The sequence below is a fragment of the Panthera onca genome, chromosome E3, assembly GCF_046562875.1.
Source record: "Panthera onca isolate mPanOnc1 chromosome E3, mPanOnc1 haplotype 2, whole genome shotgun sequence".
In the NCBI taxonomy this organism is placed as follows: Eukaryota; Metazoa; Chordata; class Mammalia; order Carnivora; family Felidae; genus Panthera; species Panthera onca.
The window spans coordinates 26,602,147-26,623,280 of record NC_138354.1 but is presented as its reverse complement, the minus strand read 5'-3'; the positions used below and the strand labels follow the sequence as shown (position 1 = coordinate 26,623,280).

Genomic DNA, 21,134 nt, shown 5'->3' with positions numbered 1-21,134 from the left:
GCACTGACAGTACAGAGCTTCCTTGGGATTCTCACTCCCTCTCTCTGCCCCTCCTCCACTCATGCACTCTCTTTTCAAAATAAATAAACTTAAAGAAAATAAAAATTAAAATTGATAGTATCTTGTAACTGTTACTAATAGTATAACATAGTATATGGTAATTAACAACTATAGATCACATCGTTTATTCTCCTCCTAGTATTTAATATTGTAACAGAGCATTTAGTTAAAACTCTGTTGATTGACATTTACATTACTTCTCATTTCACCCTTTTAAACAAGTTTATAATGAACATACAGTGAACATATAACGAATGCTGCTGTTCACAGCAAAACAACAAATCACATATGTGCATCTTTGGGTACCTGCTGGATTATTTTCTTTAAAAAAATTTTTTTTTCATTATTTATTCTTGAGAGAGAGAGACAGATCATGAGCATGAGCAGGGGAGGGGCAGAAAGAGAGGGAGACACAGAATCCGAAGCAGGCTCTAGGCTCTGAGCTGTCAGCACAGAGCCCGACGTGGGGCTCGAACTCATGAACTATGATATTCTCACCTGAGCCGAAGTTGGATGCTTAACCGACTGAGCCACTCAGGCACCCCTTGATTATTTTCTTAAAATAAATAAATCCTTTGGAGTGGTCTCTGTAATCAGAGATCTCGACTTTTTTGTCCTAAGACTACGTTAAAAAAATTGTTAAAATACACATAGTAATAAAGGTTACCATTTTAACTATCATTAAGTGTACAATTCAGTTTTATCAAGTATATTCAATGTTGTGAAGCCATTACCACCGTCCATTTCCAGAATTTTTTCATCATCCCAGCACTCTGTACCCAATACAGTGACTTCCTTTTCCCTCCCTGTCTCCCCAGCCTGTGCTGACCTCCATTCTACTTCCTTCTATGGATTTACCTATTCTAGTAGCTCGTAAAAGAGGAATCATGCAGTATTTGCCCTTTTGTGTCTGGCACATTTCACTTATAAAGATTTTAGGATTCATCCATGTTTTAATGTATCAGAATTTCATTCCTTTTTATGATTAAATGATATTCCTTTGAATGGGCATACCACATTTTGCTCACTGCTCTGGTCTGTTCCATCAGTTGACTCCAACGACAGCCTCTATGGGGGAGACACCAAATTTCTGGCTGAAAACAACAAGCTGTGTGAAACGGTGATGGCTCAGATCCTGGAGCATCTGAAAACCTTGGCCAAGGATGAGGTAGGTGCCCTCTGCCTGTCCTCCTGCTGCTGCTTGCTCTGAGTGCACAAGTTTCTAGGGCAAACGTTGGTTCATTCTGGAAAGGAAACTCATTCACGTGAATAGTGTGTTTATGTGCAGACATGATGAGTGCTCCATCCAGGGGTTTTGCTCCTACTTTACTTGGTCACTCTCTGAAATGTTCTGCTTATTTCAGTTGTTTGCCTCTCCCACCAGAATTTAAGCTCCATGGGGACAGGGACCTTGTGCCATGAGTTTTGGAGATCTCCTTGTGCCTGAGGTTAAGTCTCTAGGGTCTGTCACTCACCACAGCATCCCCACACCCTGAGGCTGGCATACAGCAAATCCTTGACCACTACGTACTGAATAAACAGCCTGTGCTTTGCCTGCATTTTTTTCATGCCAAGGTACAAGTGCTGTGTTTGTTCTTACTGTACAGAAAAGGAAATGGAGGCTCAGAGAGGTTTCTCCACAGCCCTGGGTTTCCTCTGGTGAATGAACACCAGGGTCCCCACCTACAGACCTCCCAGCTTACAGTAGTAGTTTTTTAACGACTGCATTGCCCTCCTCAACCAAAGCCTTTCCGCTTATCTTGTAAGACAAGCATGTGGTTATTGTCCTCCTATGATGGTAGGTTCTGTTTCTCCAGCCTTTGTTCTACTTAAGTGTGGTGTTGACGACTCTGCATGCATTGTCTCACCTAAACCTCAGGACAGTCGGGTGAGGTGGGAACAGCTGTGCCTTTAAACTTTACAGGCAAGGACAAAATCCTGGAGTGGCAGCCACACGATATGTGGTCAAGGCAGTCTTCTGGAACCCATGTTCTTACCCACAGAATACACCAATGTATCAGATGCTAGATCTTTTACATTTTTAGAGCAGTTTTTCCATGTTCTCCATAAAGTTAGATGCTTAACTGATTTTAATGTTAATTTTCACCTAGTCCAATCTACAGAACTACCTGGTTCCCTTCCCGTTAGACCAATCATGACTTCCTTTTTTGCAGCTTCAACCCAAACATGTGGGTGACAGATGGATCCCAGCAGCCCGTCTCAGGTTTGGCCGAGGCAGTTAGTTGTTCAGACCGATGCTCATCTCTGTTACTGCGTTAGGGGGTGGAGGCCGGCAGTACTTTAGGAGTCAGAGCTGATGCCTGACCTTTCTCTGCATTCCTTCTGTGGGTCAGCCGGCACTTGAATTTGTTTCTGCCTCCACCTGCTCCCTGGGGTCTTGCTCTTTATTACTCCAAGCTGTCAGCTTGAAGCTCTGAGCATTTTGGGCTTTTTTATTCCCAACTGTCAAGAGACAACCTGATGTCTCGTTCCGGATTTCATCATGGCAGGCCCTGTTCTTGCCTGTGTCCTGCTCAATTCCCTTTCCCAAACCTAAGGCAGATTTTGGACTGCCTGCTTCCCAGTAGCTTTCCAAGCCTTCCCCTTCCTTCCCTTCCTCAGATTCTCTGGTTCCTAGTTTTTGCTGCTGCATCCCCACCCCATCAAATCCTTTGAATACAGAGTAAGATCAAACTGGATTTCAAGTTAAATTATTACTCATTTCCAGGGCTATATAAAACACCACCATTGCCCTTATCCCCCTGCCCCACCAGAAGACCACCAGAATATTACACAGCTGTGGGTGTACGCATGTGTGACATACATCTGTGTTCTGGGTTCCCATCATCCCCAGGGTATTCAAGCAGGTGCTAGAGAGAGAGGTATTTTTTCTGGACTCCATTCTCCAGCAGCCCCTGCCAAGTTCAGGGCCAGCCTTAGGGTTAGCAGTCCAAGAGGCAGAAGGAAAATACAGAACTGCTGCCCTGGGTCCAGAGTTGGTCACAGTGCCCTCTCTATGGAGGGAGTGTACTTTGGGGGTGTCCCGCCAACCTGGGGACCCTTCTGGACACAGGGCTACAGAACTCTGGAGAAGTTAACACATGGAGGGCGCCTGGCTGTCTGGGCAAGGGGCAGAATCAGAACCCCAGTTTCTTCAGAGAAACTGGTTTATCAAACCAGTGAGTATTAGAAGAGGCCTTTTTCAAACACTGTTAGGGTTAAAGACCCAGCTTTCCTTTGCACAAATAGGTGGTTTTCAGGTGAGAGCTCTTTCTACCCCACGGAGTGGAGTCCTTCACCTTCAGCTTCCACTTACTTCACTAGTCAGGTCCCCCTCTGCTCCTCTGCCATGAAAAATTGTTCTTAGTACCTTTTCCTGATTTTTAAAACCCAGGGCCCTCAGAGCAATGGTATGTGTTTAACAGCTTACACTCAAGAAAAATTTGCTACATGGCTTGAAAATAAATACATTTCTTCAACTTGATGCAACAGGCTGGGTTTAATCACAGGTGGCCACCAACAGCATAAACGACCATAGCCTAGAAAAATCCCAAGCTCACAATAAAAATAAACCTGAGAACTATATATATAAATATGTAGTTATGTCCAGTTATCGTCCTCCCACCTCCTTGCCCCATCATGCAGTTGCAGGTACCTGGTTTCAACTAGGATCCACAAGCAAATTATCCTCCTCCTGACATCTCATTAGAAGGCTGGTAGTAGCCTAACACTACATCATTCACCTCATGTAGGCATTTTATCACCTTACATCCTAAAAAGAGCGAGTATGGTACAATATTTTCAAGACCACATTAACATAACTTTTATTATAGAATTCTATTTTGTTAATTTCTTACTGTGCCTAATTTATAAACTGCCATAGGTATGTATGTATAGGAAAAAGCAGTATATATAAAGCTCGGTACTCTCTGTGGTTCCAGACATTTACTAGGGTGTCTTAGAATGTATACTTGCAGCTAATGGAGTAGGAGGGGACAGTGCTGTAATTTAATGTTTATGTCTCTTTTTCTCTTGAAGGAGGGAGCATTGATGGTGATAATGACTCTGAATCAGGGTTCTGAGAAAACAGCAAAGTTGGAATTTTTCAAAAGAACGTTTTAACTCCCCATAAATACCAGGGACATTAAATGAAAATGTCCTTCTATATATGCACATTTATTAGAAAAATATGGGTGGATCGAGCTAAAATGGAACAGATCATCCTTTTAACAGTGCAGTGTAAAATTCAGCACAGACAACCGTGTCATGGCAGGATCCCTGGAGATGGGATCCTCTCGAGTCTGGTCTCTGGGAAAAAGGGGTCAGATTCTTCTACCTAGTGGAGAGTGAAGCTTCATGCTGTTGAAAAACCCCAATGCTGATTGATGCCAGTCCTGAGTATCCCATCTCTCGTTGCTGGTAGTAGACCTACTTCCAAAATTGTCCCCTTAATCCACATGGAGTTGGCCATTTTACCCCTGAGTATGAAGTTGTTTATTTGGGTGTGGTGAAGCTGGGAATCATGCCAGACCCATGGAGCTTCCTGGAAATGACATTTCTCATAGGCAAAGAATGAAAAGCTCTTTTCTATTTAAAACCTTGGAGAAGAGGAGGGGGGCTCAAGGCCTGATTTGGTCCTCTCATAATGTGTTTGTGGTTTTCTGGGTCTGCTTGTTGGCTGGCATGACTTCTCGTCCCTCAGATCTGTCTCTAATAATTTCACTTTTAAGGGGCTATGCACTTAAACCACATGTGGATTGAGCTTTTTAGGGTAAAATGTTTACTGGGAAGATCCAGAATGGGAAAATAGCCACTTGTTAGATATGGTCTCTCTTGTTTGACTTTAAAAAAAAACCTCCCACTTCAATGAAATGTGGTTCAAGGGCCTCTCTCAGGGGTGACTCTTTTAGTTGTATTTGAAATAGAATTTTCCTTTAGCTTCCTCTTGTAAGCAGAAAGGGTGCACTCTTGTGGTCCCAGCATCAGACCAGGGCTGGAACTCAATGAATGGTCATCTCTGCCCAGGTTCCCGGTTGGGGTAGAACTGTATTGTCTCATTAGATTAAAGACCCCAAAGCAGGCAGTCAGGAGTTCCCTGTGCCTGCAGGCTTGGGCCCTGCACAGGATGACCCCACTCTTTGACTGTGATGTTGAGTCAGCTCAGCTTCTAGGACTGTCACCTGGTCCAGGCTGTTGCCAAAGCAGACTCAACGGGGGGTGGGGGGTGTCTCTTCCTTGCCATTCAGCCACCATCACCCAGCTGTGCTGCTCCTTGGTCATTATTTTTTTTCCTCCACCAAGATATTTTAAATTCTCACTTGGGAGAGGATGGCAGGAGGGGTTAAGTTGGTTCAGCAGTTAGCAGAGTCCAGGCCCCATGAATATTTGTGAAATGATGAACAGATGCATGATTAGTAGGTTGGTTTTGTCCACCTAGAGTAGTTGACAGAGGCAACTCTTAGCCTCTTCAGAGTCTGGATTCCTAATGTGATGCCAGCACTGAGTCTATGGGAATATCGTATCAGCTGGAGTGGGACAACTGGACCTCTGCGCTGTCATCTGTGAGCAAATTCCCCAAAGCTTTCTGAACTTGGAGGCCTCTACACAATGGGAGTGGACTGGGTTCCTATTGCAGCCTTAAGAAAATTGGCACAAACTCAACAGCTTAAAATACTCATTTATTATTTCATAGTTTGAGTTGGCGCTGGCTGGATTTTACAAGGTCAAAATCAAGATGTTGACTGACCAGCTTATTTTAGGGTGTTGGCACACTTGAGTTCCATGCAGTTGTAGGACTGAAGTCCTGTTTCTTTGCTGGCTCTTGGCTAGAGGTTCTTAGCTTCTAGAAGCTGCTTTTTTGGCTTTTGGCCCCTCTTCTTCCCTCTTGAGACCCATTAATGGTGGTCAAATGCTTCTGATCTCCAGTCTCCCTCCTTCTGCCGACTTCTCTCTCAGAAATTTCTCTGTTTAGGGCTCAAGTGATTCAATTGGGCCCACCCAGGTAATCCAGGACTCTGTAAAGTCAGTCCATAACTTTACACCTGCTAAGTCCCTTCACCCCAGCACCTAGCATGACGCTTAAATAACCAGGGGTTGGGATTCCTGAGAGACAGTGCTAAACATGTGCTTCACGCAGCTGGTTAGAAGTATGCCTCCCACAAAGATCTGCTGTGTAGGTAACTCTGATGAGCTCTGTAAAGCACAGAGCAGAATACCTGGTCCCCCGTAAGGGCTCCATTCCCATTAGCCGCCAGGGAGCAAAGCAGATGAATGAGGCTCTGAGCCCAGTGATGTTCTGCAGTGTGAGCCAAGGGCATTCAGCAAGGGCCCAGGTCATCAACCGTCCAGGGTCCACATGGATACATGAGTGAACTTGGCTCCTGTCAGCACCCCCCTATTTATTTGGCTTTCCACATGCCTCTGTTTACCTTTCAGAACTTGTATCTTTTCTCCTAGGACTGTTGTTGCATTTTGGAGATTGACTTTCTCTTTTTGTCTTGTACCATGCAAAGCTGGGATTCAGGTCTGGTCACCTTTAACATTTGGGTTAGACTTTTTCTTATTTAGGTACTTGTAATCAGATTAAGAGAGGCTAGATTTGGAATCAAAGTATAGAATGGTTCTTATAAAAGCTGGGCCTGGCTGTTGCTCTTGGGGAGCTGTTGTCATTTGGCCTTTATTTCTGCCCTTTGGTTACTGGGTAGTGACTGCACTTTGGGTGGCTTGAGGACACAACTGAAAGACTTATTTTAGACTTTTCGTTTTCATCTGTACTTGAGTAATAAATGCCCATGGAGGCACAGGGCAAAGGGCTTTATATGCATCATCTCATTCGGTCCTCACTTACCCTGTGAGCTGGCATTACCTTCCTGTCCTACAGATGAAGGCGGGACTCAGAGATTAAGCAGCCCCTCCAGAAGATCCAAGGTAGAACTGATGTCCACGCGGGGCCCCCGCCTGTGCCCCACTGCCTGATCCTGATCTCTCTCTTCTATTTCAGGCCCTGAAGCGCCAGAGCTCGTTGGGCCTTTCCTTCTTTAATAGCATCTTGGCCCACGGGGACCTGCGCAACAACAGACTCAACCAACTCTCTGTCAACCTGTGGCACCTGGCACAGAGGCACGGCTGTGCAGACACCAGGACCATGGTGAGGCTCTGGGAGCATGGGGGTCCTGGTGAGCGACACAAACCCACTGGCCAAAGCACAGCTGGCCTCAATACCACATCAGTGCTCATCTTCCTTTTTTTCCCTCTGAATAATAGGGCGCCTGGTGGCTCAGTTAAGCGTTCAGTTTCAGCTCAGGTCATAATCTCATGGTTTGTGACTTTGAGCCTCGCGTCACGCTCTCTGCTCTCAGCGCAGAGCCCCTTCGGATCCTCTGTCCCCCTCTCTCTCTCCACCTCTCCCCTGTTCGTGCCCTCTCAAAATGAAAACAAAAAGACATATATAGAAATAGCAGCTATTCCTGGTCATACCAAAATCTGATTTTATAAGCAAATTGTAAACTAATAAGTTTTACTTTAACACTTTTTGGTTTCTTCCCCTCCTTTATGCTTCAAAAGACTTTAGCTGTAAGACAGCATCAGCTCACAATACGGTTGATTTGTTGGTGCCTAGCTGAACCAAAAGGATACTGATCTTTCTTTTTCCTCCTAGGTGAAAACTCTGGAATACATCAAGAAACGAAGCAAACACCCAGATATGGGTCATCTGACTGAGCTGGCCCTCAGGCTCCCTCTGCAAACAAGGACCTAACTCTGGGACTGTGAAGCCAAGTTCAGAAAGACCTGCTTTGCTTTTTTTATTTTTACGCACACAAATTGGTTTAAGCTTTGGCCTCTACCCAGATGATTGTGACATTGAAGAAGTGGGAAGTGTCAGAGCAAAATCCAATCTTGTTCAGAGTAGAGCACTGTTCTAGTGTTTCTTTGCAGAAGTGGCCTTCAGATTGGCATTTATGGAGAAACAGAAGAATCCAAGTAACATCTCTCAGTGTGTCTGGGTTTTTTTTTGTTTTTGTTTTTTTCAAATAGAAGAAACCTTGAAAAGGAGTCTACTTTTTTTTTTTTTTTTATTTTTTTATTTTTTTTTTATTTTTTATTTATTTTTGGGACAGAGAGAGACAGAGCATGAATGGGGGAGGGGCAGAGAGAGAGGGAGACACAGAATGGGAAACAGGCTCCAGGCTCCGAGCCATCAGCCCAGAGCCTGACGCGGGGCTCGAACTCACGGACCGCGAGATCGTGACCTGGCTGAAGTCGGACGCTTAACCGACTGCGCCACCCAGGCGCCCCTGGGAGTCTACTTTTAAAGAGCCACTTTCCCTCAAGTCTGGAATTGAATGTTGCCTACCCTGTCACAATTTATGAAAGGTAGATGGCTCAACCTTTATCTACCACAAGCAGCTCAACTGGACTCAGAATATATAGGTATACACCTAGCTGTAGCCAACACCACAGATGCAGGTGTGGTGGCACAGGCACACAGCGGGACCGCACAGGTGAGGAGGAAGCACGTGGTGTGCGCGGGGACCCTCAGTGCATCCACTGGGACTCCCAGGAAGATGGCAGAGTAAGGAGGTTCTGAGCTCAGCTGCTCGCAAAAACACACCAATGGTGCAGCTATACGAAGTGCAACTCCCTCTGAGAACGACCCAAAGACTAGCCGCACAGCTCTTACACAGCCAAAGGTACAAAGAAAAAACTGCACTGAGAAGGACAGGAGGCAGAGATGCGGCCAGGAGGCAAACCCCTGGTGCAGTGACCCGGAAGAGGGAGAGATATCACCCATAAGCGTGGAGGGTCAGTCCCCACCCTGAGTACCCCCTACCCTGGCGTATGCACCGGGAAGATGCGCTCCCATGATGTCTAGCTGTGAAAATCTGTGGAGCTTCACTCCAGAAGGTTATAGGAAACCGAGGCTCTACTCTCAAAAGAGTAGAGGCAGCAGATTGAAAAGTGCCTAGGTTATTTACTCAGTTTAGGGCATGTGCTGGAGGGGCAACAATCTGTAAGAGTTTTTTCTGGGAATGGAAGACTCCCATCTTTTAGCCTACTTGGACCGAGGCTGGTGGGTGCCAGATGTGACACTTTTCATCTACTTTGCTGGCACCACCAGCATGGCCTAGACATTACCCTTTGGACCCACCTTCCCAACGGGCACAACCCCCGTACCACGGCACAGGGTGGAGCCATGCCCACCACAGTATTCACTGCAGCTGTGGCCAAACCTCACAGCCAGTCTCACCGGAGGCTAGCCCCACTCCCCAGCACACACAGCCCACACAGGGGACACAGCTAGGGCACCTGATTCTGGTGACCAGGGGAGACAGCACTGCTGCCCCCATAGGATGCCTCCTACATAAGGCCGCTACCTTCCAGACCTGCCGCAGCTGACCTCATACAGAGACAAAATGAGAGGAGTATGTTCCAAACAAAAGAACCAGAGATAAGCCATCTACCTAATAAAAGGGTTCAGAGTAACAGTCATAAAGATGTTCACTGGACTTGAATTCATTTTTACATTTATTTATTTTTGAGAGCTAGAATGTGAGCAGGGGAAGGGCAGAGACGGAGACACAGAAATCTGAAGCAGGCTCCAGGCTGTGAGCTGTAAGCACAGAGCACGATATGGGGCTCGAACCCACAAACCATGAGATCATGACCTGAGCCAAAGTGGGACGCTGAACTGACTGAGCCACCCAGGTGCCCCTACTGGACTTGAGTTCAGGGAGTACTTCAACAAAGAGAAGATAAAAAAAAATCAGACCTGAAGAATACAATAACAAATGAAATTAGAATTAGAATTACAGAATTAGAAATACAGAATTAGAAGATACAGAAAAATGAATCTGGAGCACAGGGTATTAGAAATCAAGCTGAACAGCAAAAAAAAAAAAAAATTTCAATTTGAGAGAGTATGAGCAGCAGAGGGGCAGAAGGAGAGGGAGACAGAGAATCCTAAGCAGGCTCCACACTGTCAGCACAGAGCCCCATGTGGGGCTCAAACTCACAAACTGTGAGATCCTGACCTGAGCCGAAGAGTCAGATGCTTAACCAACTGAGCCACCCAGGTGCCCCCCAAAAAATCTTCTTTAAATGACAGATTAAAGGACCTCTGGGACAACATCAAGCATACAATATTTGCATTACAAGCATCCTAGGACAGGAGAGAAGAGAAAAAGGGACAGAAAACTTATCTGAAGAATAGGTGATAACTTTGACAAACTAGGGAAGGAAAAAGACATTCAGGACCAGGAAGCACAGAGAGGCCTAAACAAGATGAATCCAAAGAGATCCACACTAAGACACATACAGATGGCTCCTGTACAACACAAATCTACTTATATGTATATTTTTATTCTTTATAATACAGTACTATATTTTCTGATTTTATTAATTTTTTCTCTAGCTTTATTGTAAGAATACAGTGTGTAATATATGTAACATAGAAAATGTGTTCATCAGCTCCTTGTTGTCAGTAAGGCATCTGGTCAACAGTAGGCTATTAGTAGTTCAGTTTTGGGGGAGTCAAAAGTTATATGCAGATTTTCAACTGCACAGGGAATTGGTGCCCTTAACCCCTGCATTGTTCAAGGGTCAACTGTAATTACAATGTCAAAAATTAAAGAAAACCAGGGCATAGAGTTGATTAGGCATCCAACTCTTGATTTCAGTTCAGGCCATGATCTCACAGTTTGTGGATTCGAGCCCCATGTCAGGCTCCGTGCTGACAGTGTGGAGACTGCTTGGGATTATTTACTCTCTCTGCCCCTCCCCCACTTGCCCTCCCTATCTCAAAAATGAAGAAATATTAAAAAAACAAAACCCTTAAAAGCTGCAAGAGAAAAGCAACTAATAACATACAAAGGAAACCCGCACAATGCTATCAACTGAGTTTTCAGCAGAAACTGTGGGCTAGAAAAGAATGGCATGATCTATTTACAGTACTGAAAGTAAAAAACCTACAGCTGAGAATACCTATCAAGACTATCATTCAGAATAAAAGAGACATAAAGAGTTTCCTAAACAAAACTTAGAGCTGATCACCACTAAATCAGCCTTAAAAGATTATGTTAAAGGGACTTGTTTAAAAGGACATAACTAGGGGCGCCTGAGTGGCTCTGTGTCCGTTAGGCAACTGACTTCAGCTCAGGTCACGATCTCTCAGTTGAGTTCGAGCCCCAAGTCAGACTCTGTGCTGACAGCTCGGAGCCTGGAGCCTCCTTCGGATTCTGTGTCTCCCTCTCTCTGCCCCTCCCCTGCTTATGCTCTGTTTCCCTCTCAATAACAAACGTTAAAAAAAAATTTTTTTTAAAATAAAAGGACATAACTAGAAGAAAATAAGTAAATAAAATATTTCCCTGGTCAAAGTAAACACACAGTAAAGATAGAAAATCAATCACTTATAGGGTTAAAAGACAAAAGTAGTAAAATCTATTATATCTATAATTATTAGTTAAGGGATACACAAAATAAAAAGATGTAAAATATGAAACCAAATATATCAAATGTGGAAGGGGAGGGCAGTAAAAATGTAATGTTTTAGAATGTGTTCAAACTTAAGTGACCAAACACTTAAAATAGAGTACTGTAATACATTGTTAGGTAAGAACCTCATGATACTCACCATAAATCTGTAACAGACACACAAAAAATACAAAGGAATCCAAGCATAATACTAAAAATTATCAAACACAAGAGAGCAAGAGAACAGAAAAGGAACAACCAGAAAACAATTAAAAAGGCAGTAAGTACATCTGACCTTAAACAACATGGGTTTGAACTGTTCATGGTTTTCAATAAACACAATACTGTAAATATTTTCTGTTCCTTATGATCTTAATATTTTCTTTCCCCGAACTTAAAGAATACAGTATGTAATACATATACAAAATATGTGTTAATCAACTGTTTATGTTCCCTAGCAAGGCTTCTGGTCAACAGTCAGCTATTAAATTTGGGGGCAGTTGTATGTGGATTTTCAACTGCATGGGGGTCAGCAACAGCATGTCAGAACAGGCCCTTGTTCAAGGGCAAATGTAGGTACTTACCAGTAATTAATTTTTTTTTTTTTAATGTTTCTTTTTGAGAGTGAGTTGGGGAGGGGCAGAAAGAGAGGGGAAGACACAAAATTTGAAGCAGGCTCCAGGCTGTTGGCAGAGCCTGACGTGGGGCTCAAACCCATGAACCATGAGATCATGACCTGAGTCGAAGTCTGCTAGTAGCTCAACCCACTGAGCCACCCAGGCACCCCACTGTAATTACTTTAAATTTAAGTGGACTAGGGGTGCCTGGGTGGCTCAGTTGGCTGAGTGTCTGACTCTTGATTTCAGTTCAGTCATGATCCCAGGGTTGTGGGATTGAGCCCTATGTCAGGCTCTGCATTGAGCATGGAGCCTAAGATTCTCACTCTCTCTAGCTCTCTTTCTCTCTCTCCCTAAAAAATAAAAAAATGTCAATGGACTAAATGCTCCAATCAAAAGACATAGGGTAACTGAAATAATGATTTAAAAAAAAAAAAAGATCCCTCCGTATGATGCCAAGAGACTCACTTCAGGCCACAACACTCCCTTCAGATCACAACAGGTAGCAATCAAAAGAAAAAATTAGAAAACCACAAATACACAGACGCTAAACAACATGGTACTAAACAACAAATGGGTCAATGAAGACACCAAAGAGGAAATTGAAAAATACCTTGAGACAAATAAAAATGACAATACAATGTTCCAAAATCTTTGAGACACACAAAAAGGAGTTCGAACAGGGAAATTTATAGTGATCGAGGGTCTACCTCAAGAAACAAGAAAAATCTAACACAATCTAACCTTAGACCTAAAGGAACCAGAAAAAGAACAAACAATCCCAAAGTTAACTAGAAGGAATGAAATAATGAAGATCAGAGTGGAAACAAATGAAATAGAGACCAAAAAAAAACCAAAAAAAACAAAAAAAAAACAATGAAATTAAGTGCTGGTTCTTGAAAAAATTGATAAACCTTTATAGTCCCATCAAGAGAAAAAGAGGACTCAAACATAAAATCAGACATGAAAGAGAAGTTACAATTGACACCACAGAAATATATAATAATCCTTTGTATGAGACTACTACAAAAAATTTTATGCCAACTGGACAAGCTAGAAGAAATGGACAAATTATTAGGAATGTACAGTCTTCTAAAACTAAATCAAGAATAGACAATCTGAACAAAATAATTACTAGTTATAAAATTGAGTGAGTAATCAAAAAGCTCCTGGGTGGCTCAGCTGGTTAAGCGTGCTGACAGCACAGAGCCTGTCTGGGATTCTCTCTCTCCCCCTCTCTGCCCCTCCCTCACTTGTGCTCTCTCACTCTCTCAAAAAAACAAAAACCAAACCAAACCTCCCAACAAACAAAAGTCCAGGATCTAATGGCCTCACAGGTGAAGCCAAACATATAAAGAGTTAATACCTATCCTTTTCAATTACTGTAAAAAATTAAAGAGGAACTGCCAAATTCTTTTTATGAGGCCAGCATTACTGATACCAAAACCAGATGAAGACACTACAGGAAAAAAAAAAAAGATAATTATAGGCCAAAATTATCCCTAATTAACACCAATGCAAAAATCCTCAACAAAATATTAGCAAACCAAATTGAACAAAACACTAAAAGGATTACTCACCAAGATCAAAAAGGATTTATTCCAGGGATACAAGGATAGTTCAGTATCTGCAAATCAATGTGATGATACACATTAACAAAATGAAGGATTCAAAATCATGGTCTCAATAAATACAGGAAAAAACATATGACAAAACTCAACACCTGTTCATGGTAACAACTCTCAACAAAGTGGGTATATATGCTTCAACGTAATAAAAGCCCAAACCCACAGCTAACCTCATACCCAATAATGAAAAGCTGAAGGCTTTTCCTCTAAGATCAGGAACAGGACAAGGACATCTGCTCTCACCGTGTTTACTCAACACAGTACAGAAATCTGAGCCATAATGATCATATAATAAATAAAAGACATCCAAATTGGTAAGCAAGAAGTAGAACCGTCACTATTTGTACACGACATACTATTCTATATAGAAAATTCTAAAGACCAAAAATACCATTCTAATAAATGAATTCAGTAAAAGCTGAAGGATACAAAATCAATATACAGAAATCTGCTGCCTTTCTATAAACTAATAATGACCTAGCAAGAAGATAAATTAAAAACACTGTTTATAAATGCTTTAAAAATAGAACAGGGCAGAAGAAACTCTCCACAGCTAAATGTAGATTAGAGTCCACACCGAAGAGGACAGGAAAGGTAGAGACCTGGTTGGAAACTAAATGGACCACAAGACCATTCATGCGAGGGAGGGATGCCCCAGATACGGACAGGGACAAGAAACAGACCCTCACACCAGGCACCCCAGGCACAGGAGCCCATACAGGGAAGATGAATCCCATAACATTTAGCTTTGAAAATCAAAATAGCATAATTTCACTAGTTCTTAGAATCAGTCTGAACTTTAAATATCAGAGGGCTCAGCTCTGGGAGAGGACAATAGTCAACTGACTCCTTGCCACTAAATAGCACAACAAACAGCCCTGTGGAGATACAACATAGAAGCAGCAGTCTGAAAAACACCTGGGTGTACGGAGGGAGACTCGTTTACTAACCTCAGAGCATGTTCTGAAGGCGCAGGGCAGGGATTCTTGGGAGACTCCTTCAAGAACAAAGGAACTGGTGAATGCTATTTCCCTCCTCCACCCCCCAGCCTAGATACAAGGACAGCTGCAGGAACCAGCAGAGTACAACACTCTCCAGCTGGCTTGATAACAACATGCACCCCATCCCCACACTTCTGTGGATCTGTCCCCTCCAACCCAGACGCCTCGGCGGGGATTTTGGGTGGCCACAGGTCCCCTCCCAAGTGCATCCCCACATTCTCCTGCGGACCTGCTCCCTCCAGGGCACCCTTTGGCCAGAGCCCATCCAAAGCAGTGAGCGTTACAAGCCTGACAATGTGCATGCAGCCCAGACAGGGAACAGCATTACTCCTGCCCCAGGGAAAGGAGAAGATAACCACACACACCACTCTGACTATGGTCCCAGCAATGGGCTGGGAACAGATATTTGGTTGGACTGCAGGCCCTGACCACCAACAGAAGCTTCTTGGGACAACACAAGGAAACCGCCCAGTAGTTCGGTGCTACTGCATCTCTAGCAAACACCTGGTCTGACTCAACTCAAGCCAGATGCGGCCCCAGACTGGCCCACTGACAACTCAGGGACCGAACCCTGCCCACAACAGGCATCATTGCAGATGACCGGACTGAAGCCACTATAAAAGGGCACTCACAACATATACAGCAGACATCCCCTAAAGCACACAGTCCTGGTAAACAGGGGAAACTGCACTGCAGGGACCACAGGACCTCTTCTTCCTAAGACCATAACTTTCAAGAGCAGGAGAGGTAGCTGACTCTCCTAATACCCAGAAACAGTCACAGAGAGACAAAATGAGATACAGGAATATACCACAAATGAACAGGACAAAATCATAACGAGAGCTAAACAAAATGGAACAAAATAGTATATATTCCTGATGAAGAATTTAAAGTAATGGTCATAAAGATACTCACAGGATTGGAGAAAAGAGTGGAGGACCTTAGTGAGACCCTTAACAAAGAGATAGAAAACATAAAAAGAACCAATCTGAGATAAAGAACTCAGTAAGTGAAATTCATAATATAGTAGATGGAATAAACAGTGGACTAGAGGAAGAAGAATGGATCAATGACCTGTAGGACAGAGTAATAGAAAACAATCAAGCTGAACAGAGAGAGGAAAAAAACAACCAAAAATGAAGATAGACTTAGGGGAACTCAGCAATACCATCAGAATAATAACATCCACATTACAGGAATTCCAGAAGGAGAAGAAAGAGAAAAAGGTGCAGAAAATTTATCTGAAGAAATAAACCTACCAAATCTGGGGACAGAAACAAATATCCAGATCCAGGAGGCACACAGAGCCCCCAACAAAATCAATCTAAGGAGGTCCACACCAAGACACATATTAATTAAAATGCCAAAAGTAGTAATAAAGACAGCATTTTAAAAGCTACAAGACAAAACAGACAAGCAAACAGTTACATACAAGGGAAACCCCTTGAGGTGATTTTTCAGCAGAAATTCTGCAGGCCAGAGGGAGTGGCATGATATTGTTCAAAGTGCTGAAAGGAAAAAACCTGCAGCCCAAAATACTCCTTCCAACAAGGCTAGTATTCAGAATAGAAGGAGAGAGAAAGAGTTTCCCAAACAAAGGAATTCATGATCACTAAACCAGTCATACAAGAAATGTTAAAGGGGACTCTCTGAGTAGAAAGAAAATAAATAGGAATAAGAAAAGCAGCAAGGATAAAAGTAGTAAAATTAAGTGTATCTATAAAAATCAGTCAGGGGCACCTGGGTGGCGCAGTCGGTTGAGCGTCCGACTTCAGCCAGGTCACGATCTCGCGGTCCGTGAGTTCGAGCCCCGCGTCAGGCTCTGGGCTGATGGCTCAGAGCCTGGAGCCTGTTTCCGATTCTGTGTCTCCCTCTCTCTCTGCCCCTCCCCCATTCATGCTCTGTCTCTCTCTGTCCCAAAAATAAAATAAAATCTTGAAAAAAAAAAAAATAAAAAAAAAAATAAAAAAAAAAATCAGTCAAGCGATTCACAAAATAGAAGGATGTAAAATATGACACCATATACTTTAAATGTGGGAAGGGAGAAGAGTAAAGAATGGATTCAAACTTAAGTGATCATCAACTTAATATAGACTGATGTAAACATAACATGTTATATACAAGGGGGCACCTGGGTGGCTCAGCTGGTTAAGCAGCTGACTCTTGGTTTCAGCTCAGGTGAAGATCTCTTGGTTCGTAGGTTCCAGCCCCACCCTGGGCTCTGTGCTGACAGTGCAGAGCCTGCTTGGGATTCTCTCACTCTGCCCCTCCCCAAACTTGCGCTGTCTCTGTCTCTCTCAAAATAAATAAACTTTAAAAATTAAAAAAAAAAAAAAGATGTTATATACAAACCTAATGGTAACCACAAATCAAAACCAGTAACAGACCTGCAAAAATAAAGGAATCCAAGTACATCACTAAAGAAAGCCAGCAAAGAGTGAAAACAGAGCAAAAGAAGAAAGGAACAGAGAAGAACTACAAAACAACCATAAAACAAGTAACAAAATGGCAATAAGGACATACCTATCAATAATTACTTTGAATGTAAGCAGCCCAAGTGTCCATCAAAAGATGAAGGGATAAAGATGTGACACACACATACACACACAGGCTGGAATATTATTAAGCCACAAAAAGGAAGAAAATTTTGCCATTTGCAACAACATGGATGGATCTAGAGAGTATAATGCCAAGTGAAGTAAAGTCAGAGAAAAATACCATAGGCTTTCACTCAGATGTGGAATTTAAGAAACAAATGAACACAGAAAAAAAAAAGACAAACTAAGAAACAGACTCTTAACTATAGAGAACTGATAGTTATCAGAGAGGAGGGAGGGGGATGGGTAGAAACAGGTGAAGGGGATTAAGAGTACAGGTGAGCACTGAGTAGAGAATTACTGAATCAGTACAGTGTACACCTGAACTAATATAACACTATGTTATCCAGCATAACACTATATTGGAACTTATAAACAAAAAAATAAATAACCCAGAAATACATTTAACCAAGAAGGTGAAAACTCTACTGATTTATAGGACACTGATAAAAGAAACTGAAAATGATGTAAATAAATGGAAAGACATACCACACTCATAGTCTGGAAGAATACTATTAAACTGTCCATACTGCCCCAAGCAATCTACAGGTTCAGTGCAATCCTATCAAAATACCAACAGCTTTTCCACAGAACTAGAAGAAATTACCCTAAAATTTGTGTGGACCCACAAAAGACCCCAAATAGCCCTAGCAAACTTGGGACAGAAAAACAAAGCTGGAAGTAGCACAATCCCGGATTTCAACCTATACTAAAAAGCAATGGTAATCAAAACAGAACAGTACTGTCACAAAAACTTTAGACACACAGATCAACAGGAACAGAGAGTCCAGAAATAAACCCACACCTCTATGGTCAATTAATCTAGGACAAAGGATCCAAGGATCTAACAATGGGGGAAGACAGTCTCTTTAATATGTATATAATATGTGTTGGGGTTGCCTGGCTGACTCAGTTGAAGGAGCAAGTAACTCTTGATCTCAGGGTCGTGAGTTTGAGCCCCACACTGGATGTAGAGATTACTTAAAAAACTTGAATGGTGTTGAGAAAATTAGACAGCTACATCAGAAGAATCTGTACCATTTTCTTACACCACATACAAAAATAAACTTAAAATGGATTAGACTTAAATGTAAGACCTGAAACCATAGAACTCCTGAAGGAAAACAGCAGCAAACTGTTTGTTGGACAATGGTCTTAGCAATATTTTTCTGGAACTATCTCCTCAGGCAAGGGCAACATAAGCAAAAATAAGTAACTAGGACTAAAACAAACTAAAAAGCAAAGGAAATTAATGGAGCGCCTGGCTGGCTCTGTCGGTTAAGTGGCTGACTCTTGATTTTGGCTTAGGTTATGATCTCATGGTCATGAGTTCAAGCCCCACATCAGGCTTTGCGCTCACAGCATGGAGCCTGCTTTAGATCCTCTGTCTCCCTCTTTCTGCCCCTACTCTGTTCATGCTCTCACCCTCCCTCAAAAAATAAATAAATAAATAAGCAAAGGAAATTATCAACAAAACAAAAAGGTAACCTACTGAATGGGAGAAGATATTTGTAAATAACATATTTAATAAGAGGGTAATATCCAAAATATATCAAAAAACTCATACAACTTGTTAACACAAAAAACCCTCAAATAATCCAATTAAAAGTGGGATTTTTATTTTTATTTTTATTTTTTTTTTTTTTTAAATTTTTTTTTCAACGTTTTTTATTTATTTTTGGGACAGAGAGAGACAGAGCATGAACGGGGGAGGGGCAGAGAGAGAGGGAGACACAGAATCGGAAACAGGCTCCAGGCTCCGAGCCATCTGCCCAGAGCCTGACGCGGGGCTCGAACTCACGGACCGCGAGATCGTGACCTGGGTGAAGTCGGACGCCTAACCGACTGCGCCACCCAGGCGCCCCAAAAGTGGGATTTTTAATGCAGAGAACCTGAAAAGAACGGTTTCCCAAAAAAGACATACAGATGGATTGGGGCACCTGGGTGGCTCAGTGCATTAAGCATCCAACTTCGGCTCAGGTCATGATCTCATGGTTTGTGGGTTCGAGCCCCACGTTGGGATCTGTGCTGACAGCTCAGAGTCTGGAGCCTGCTTCAGATTCTGTGTCTCCTCCTCTCTCTGCCCCTCCCCCACTTGTGCTCTGTTTCTCTCTGCCTCTCATAAATAAATAAATGTTAAAAAAAAAATTTAAATAAAAAAAGACATACAGATGGCCAATAGATACATGAAAAGATGTTCAATATCACAAATCACTGGGGAAATGAAAATCAAAATCACAATGAGACGTCTCTTCACATCTTGTGAGACTGACTAAAATAAAAAAGACAAGAAGTAACAAGTGTTGGCAAGGATGTGTAGAAAAGGGAACCTCCATGCACTGTTGGTGGGAATATAAATTGGTGCAGCCACTATGGAAAACAGTGTGGAGGTTTCTCAAAAAGTTAAAAACAGAAATACCACAAGATCCACTTCTGGGAGTTTACCCCCTAAAAACCAAAAACACAGATTCAAAAAAACACATGCACCCCTATGTTTACCCCACCATTATTTACAACAGAAGATATGGATGCATTCTACGTGTCCACTGATAAAGATGATTTGGTGCATAAACACACACACACCCACAGAGCAATGTTACTCAGCCATAAAAAAAAAAATGAAATCCTGACATTTGCAACAACACAGATAGACATATATGGTATTATGCCAAATGAAATAAGTTGGAAAAAGACAAATATCATGTAATTTCACTTGTATGTGGAATCTAAAAACCAAAACAAATGAACAAAGAACAGAAACAGACTCATAGATACAAAGAAAAACCTGGTGGTTGCCAGACGGGAGGGGAGTGAGAAGAAGAGTGAAACGGGCAAAGGGGATTAAGAGGTACAAACTTCCAGCTATAAAATAAATCAATCCCAGGGATGTAAGTACAGCACAGGGAATATAGTCAATACTACTGTAATAACTTTGCATGGTGACAGACAGTAATTACACTTTTCGTGGGGAGCATTTTTTAATGCATATAAACGTCAAATGACTACACTGCACACATGAAACTAATATATTGCATGTCAACTATACTTCAATTAAAAATAAATTTAAAAAAACACATTGGTGGGTTAAAGGAGAAAGTGAGGTCAAATCTGCAATTCCCTCTGTGGCTTCAGCAGAAACTATATTTTAACTGAATAAACCTCCCAAAGGAACATTTATGTTCATGATTGTTCATTTAATTACTTCTGACTCTCTTCATCCAGAAGAAAACTTGTCTAAACATATTACCCCGTTTGCTTTGCAGCCATAATTCTAAACTGCATGTGATTCTACTTTTTTACCACCAGATTTTTGGAATCTGGAATCTGAGTCTGTACTACTACTGATGAGCTTCCACTGACATTTTATTCCGAATCACTAAAAGCATTAATATTGATTGGTGGTGATTCACAGCCTGTGCTCAGGAAAATGCATCCATTTTATCCAAATTGTGGATTAAAGTGCCCCAAACTTTTGTACTTCTGGAAGATATTCACTGGACATAAATCACATCTCATCTCTACCCTGTGAAATGCAGGATTACAGGTTCACAAAATCTCAGTATTAGTGGTTACAATAATTTTAAAAAATTAAAAATTATTAGTCGGCTGAGCGTCCGACTCTTTCTTGATTTCAGCTCAGGAGATCCAGCCCCAAGCTGGACTCTGCACTGACAGTGCAGAGCTTGCTTGGGATTCTCTCTCTCCCTTTCTCTCTGCCCCTCCCCTGCTTGCTCCCTCTCTCAAATAAACATTAAAAAATAT

The 21,134-nt window shown here is 42.3% G+C and overlaps 1 protein-coding gene and 1 long non-coding RNA gene across 5 annotated transcripts in view; one reads left to right on the top strand and one right to left on the bottom strand.

The window, feature by feature from the left end:
* VPS35L (VPS35 endosomal protein sorting factor like) overlaps nucleotides 1–8,048 on the top strand; it is a 115,606-nt gene extending 107,558 nt beyond the window's left edge. For all 4 annotated transcript variants that reach the window (XM_078439918.2, XM_078439917.2, XM_078439916.2 and 1 more), the window contains 3 exons: nucleotides 1,110–1,228; nucleotides 7,061–7,207; nucleotides 7,718–8,048. In XM_078439918.2, coding sequence (XP_078296044.2) covers nucleotides 1,110–1,228; nucleotides 7,061–7,207; nucleotides 7,718–7,816 — 365 coding nt within the window. In that variant the 3' untranslated portion in view covers nucleotides 7,817–8,048. The remainder of the gene's footprint in view (nucleotides 1–1,109; nucleotides 1,229–7,060; nucleotides 7,208–7,717) is intronic.
* Nucleotides 1–14,879, bottom strand: part of LOC144614757 (uncharacterized) — a 35,124-nt gene extending 20,245 nt beyond the window's left edge. The window contains exons 1-2 of the long non-coding RNA XR_013552870.1: nucleotides 14,725–14,879; nucleotides 13,727–13,773 (exon numbers count right to left, since the gene is read on the bottom strand). This is a non-coding gene — a long non-coding RNA (uncharacterized LOC144614757). The remainder of the gene's footprint in view (nucleotides 1–13,726; nucleotides 13,774–14,724) is intronic.
* Between the last annotated feature and the right edge of the window lie 6,255 nt (nucleotides 14,880–21,134).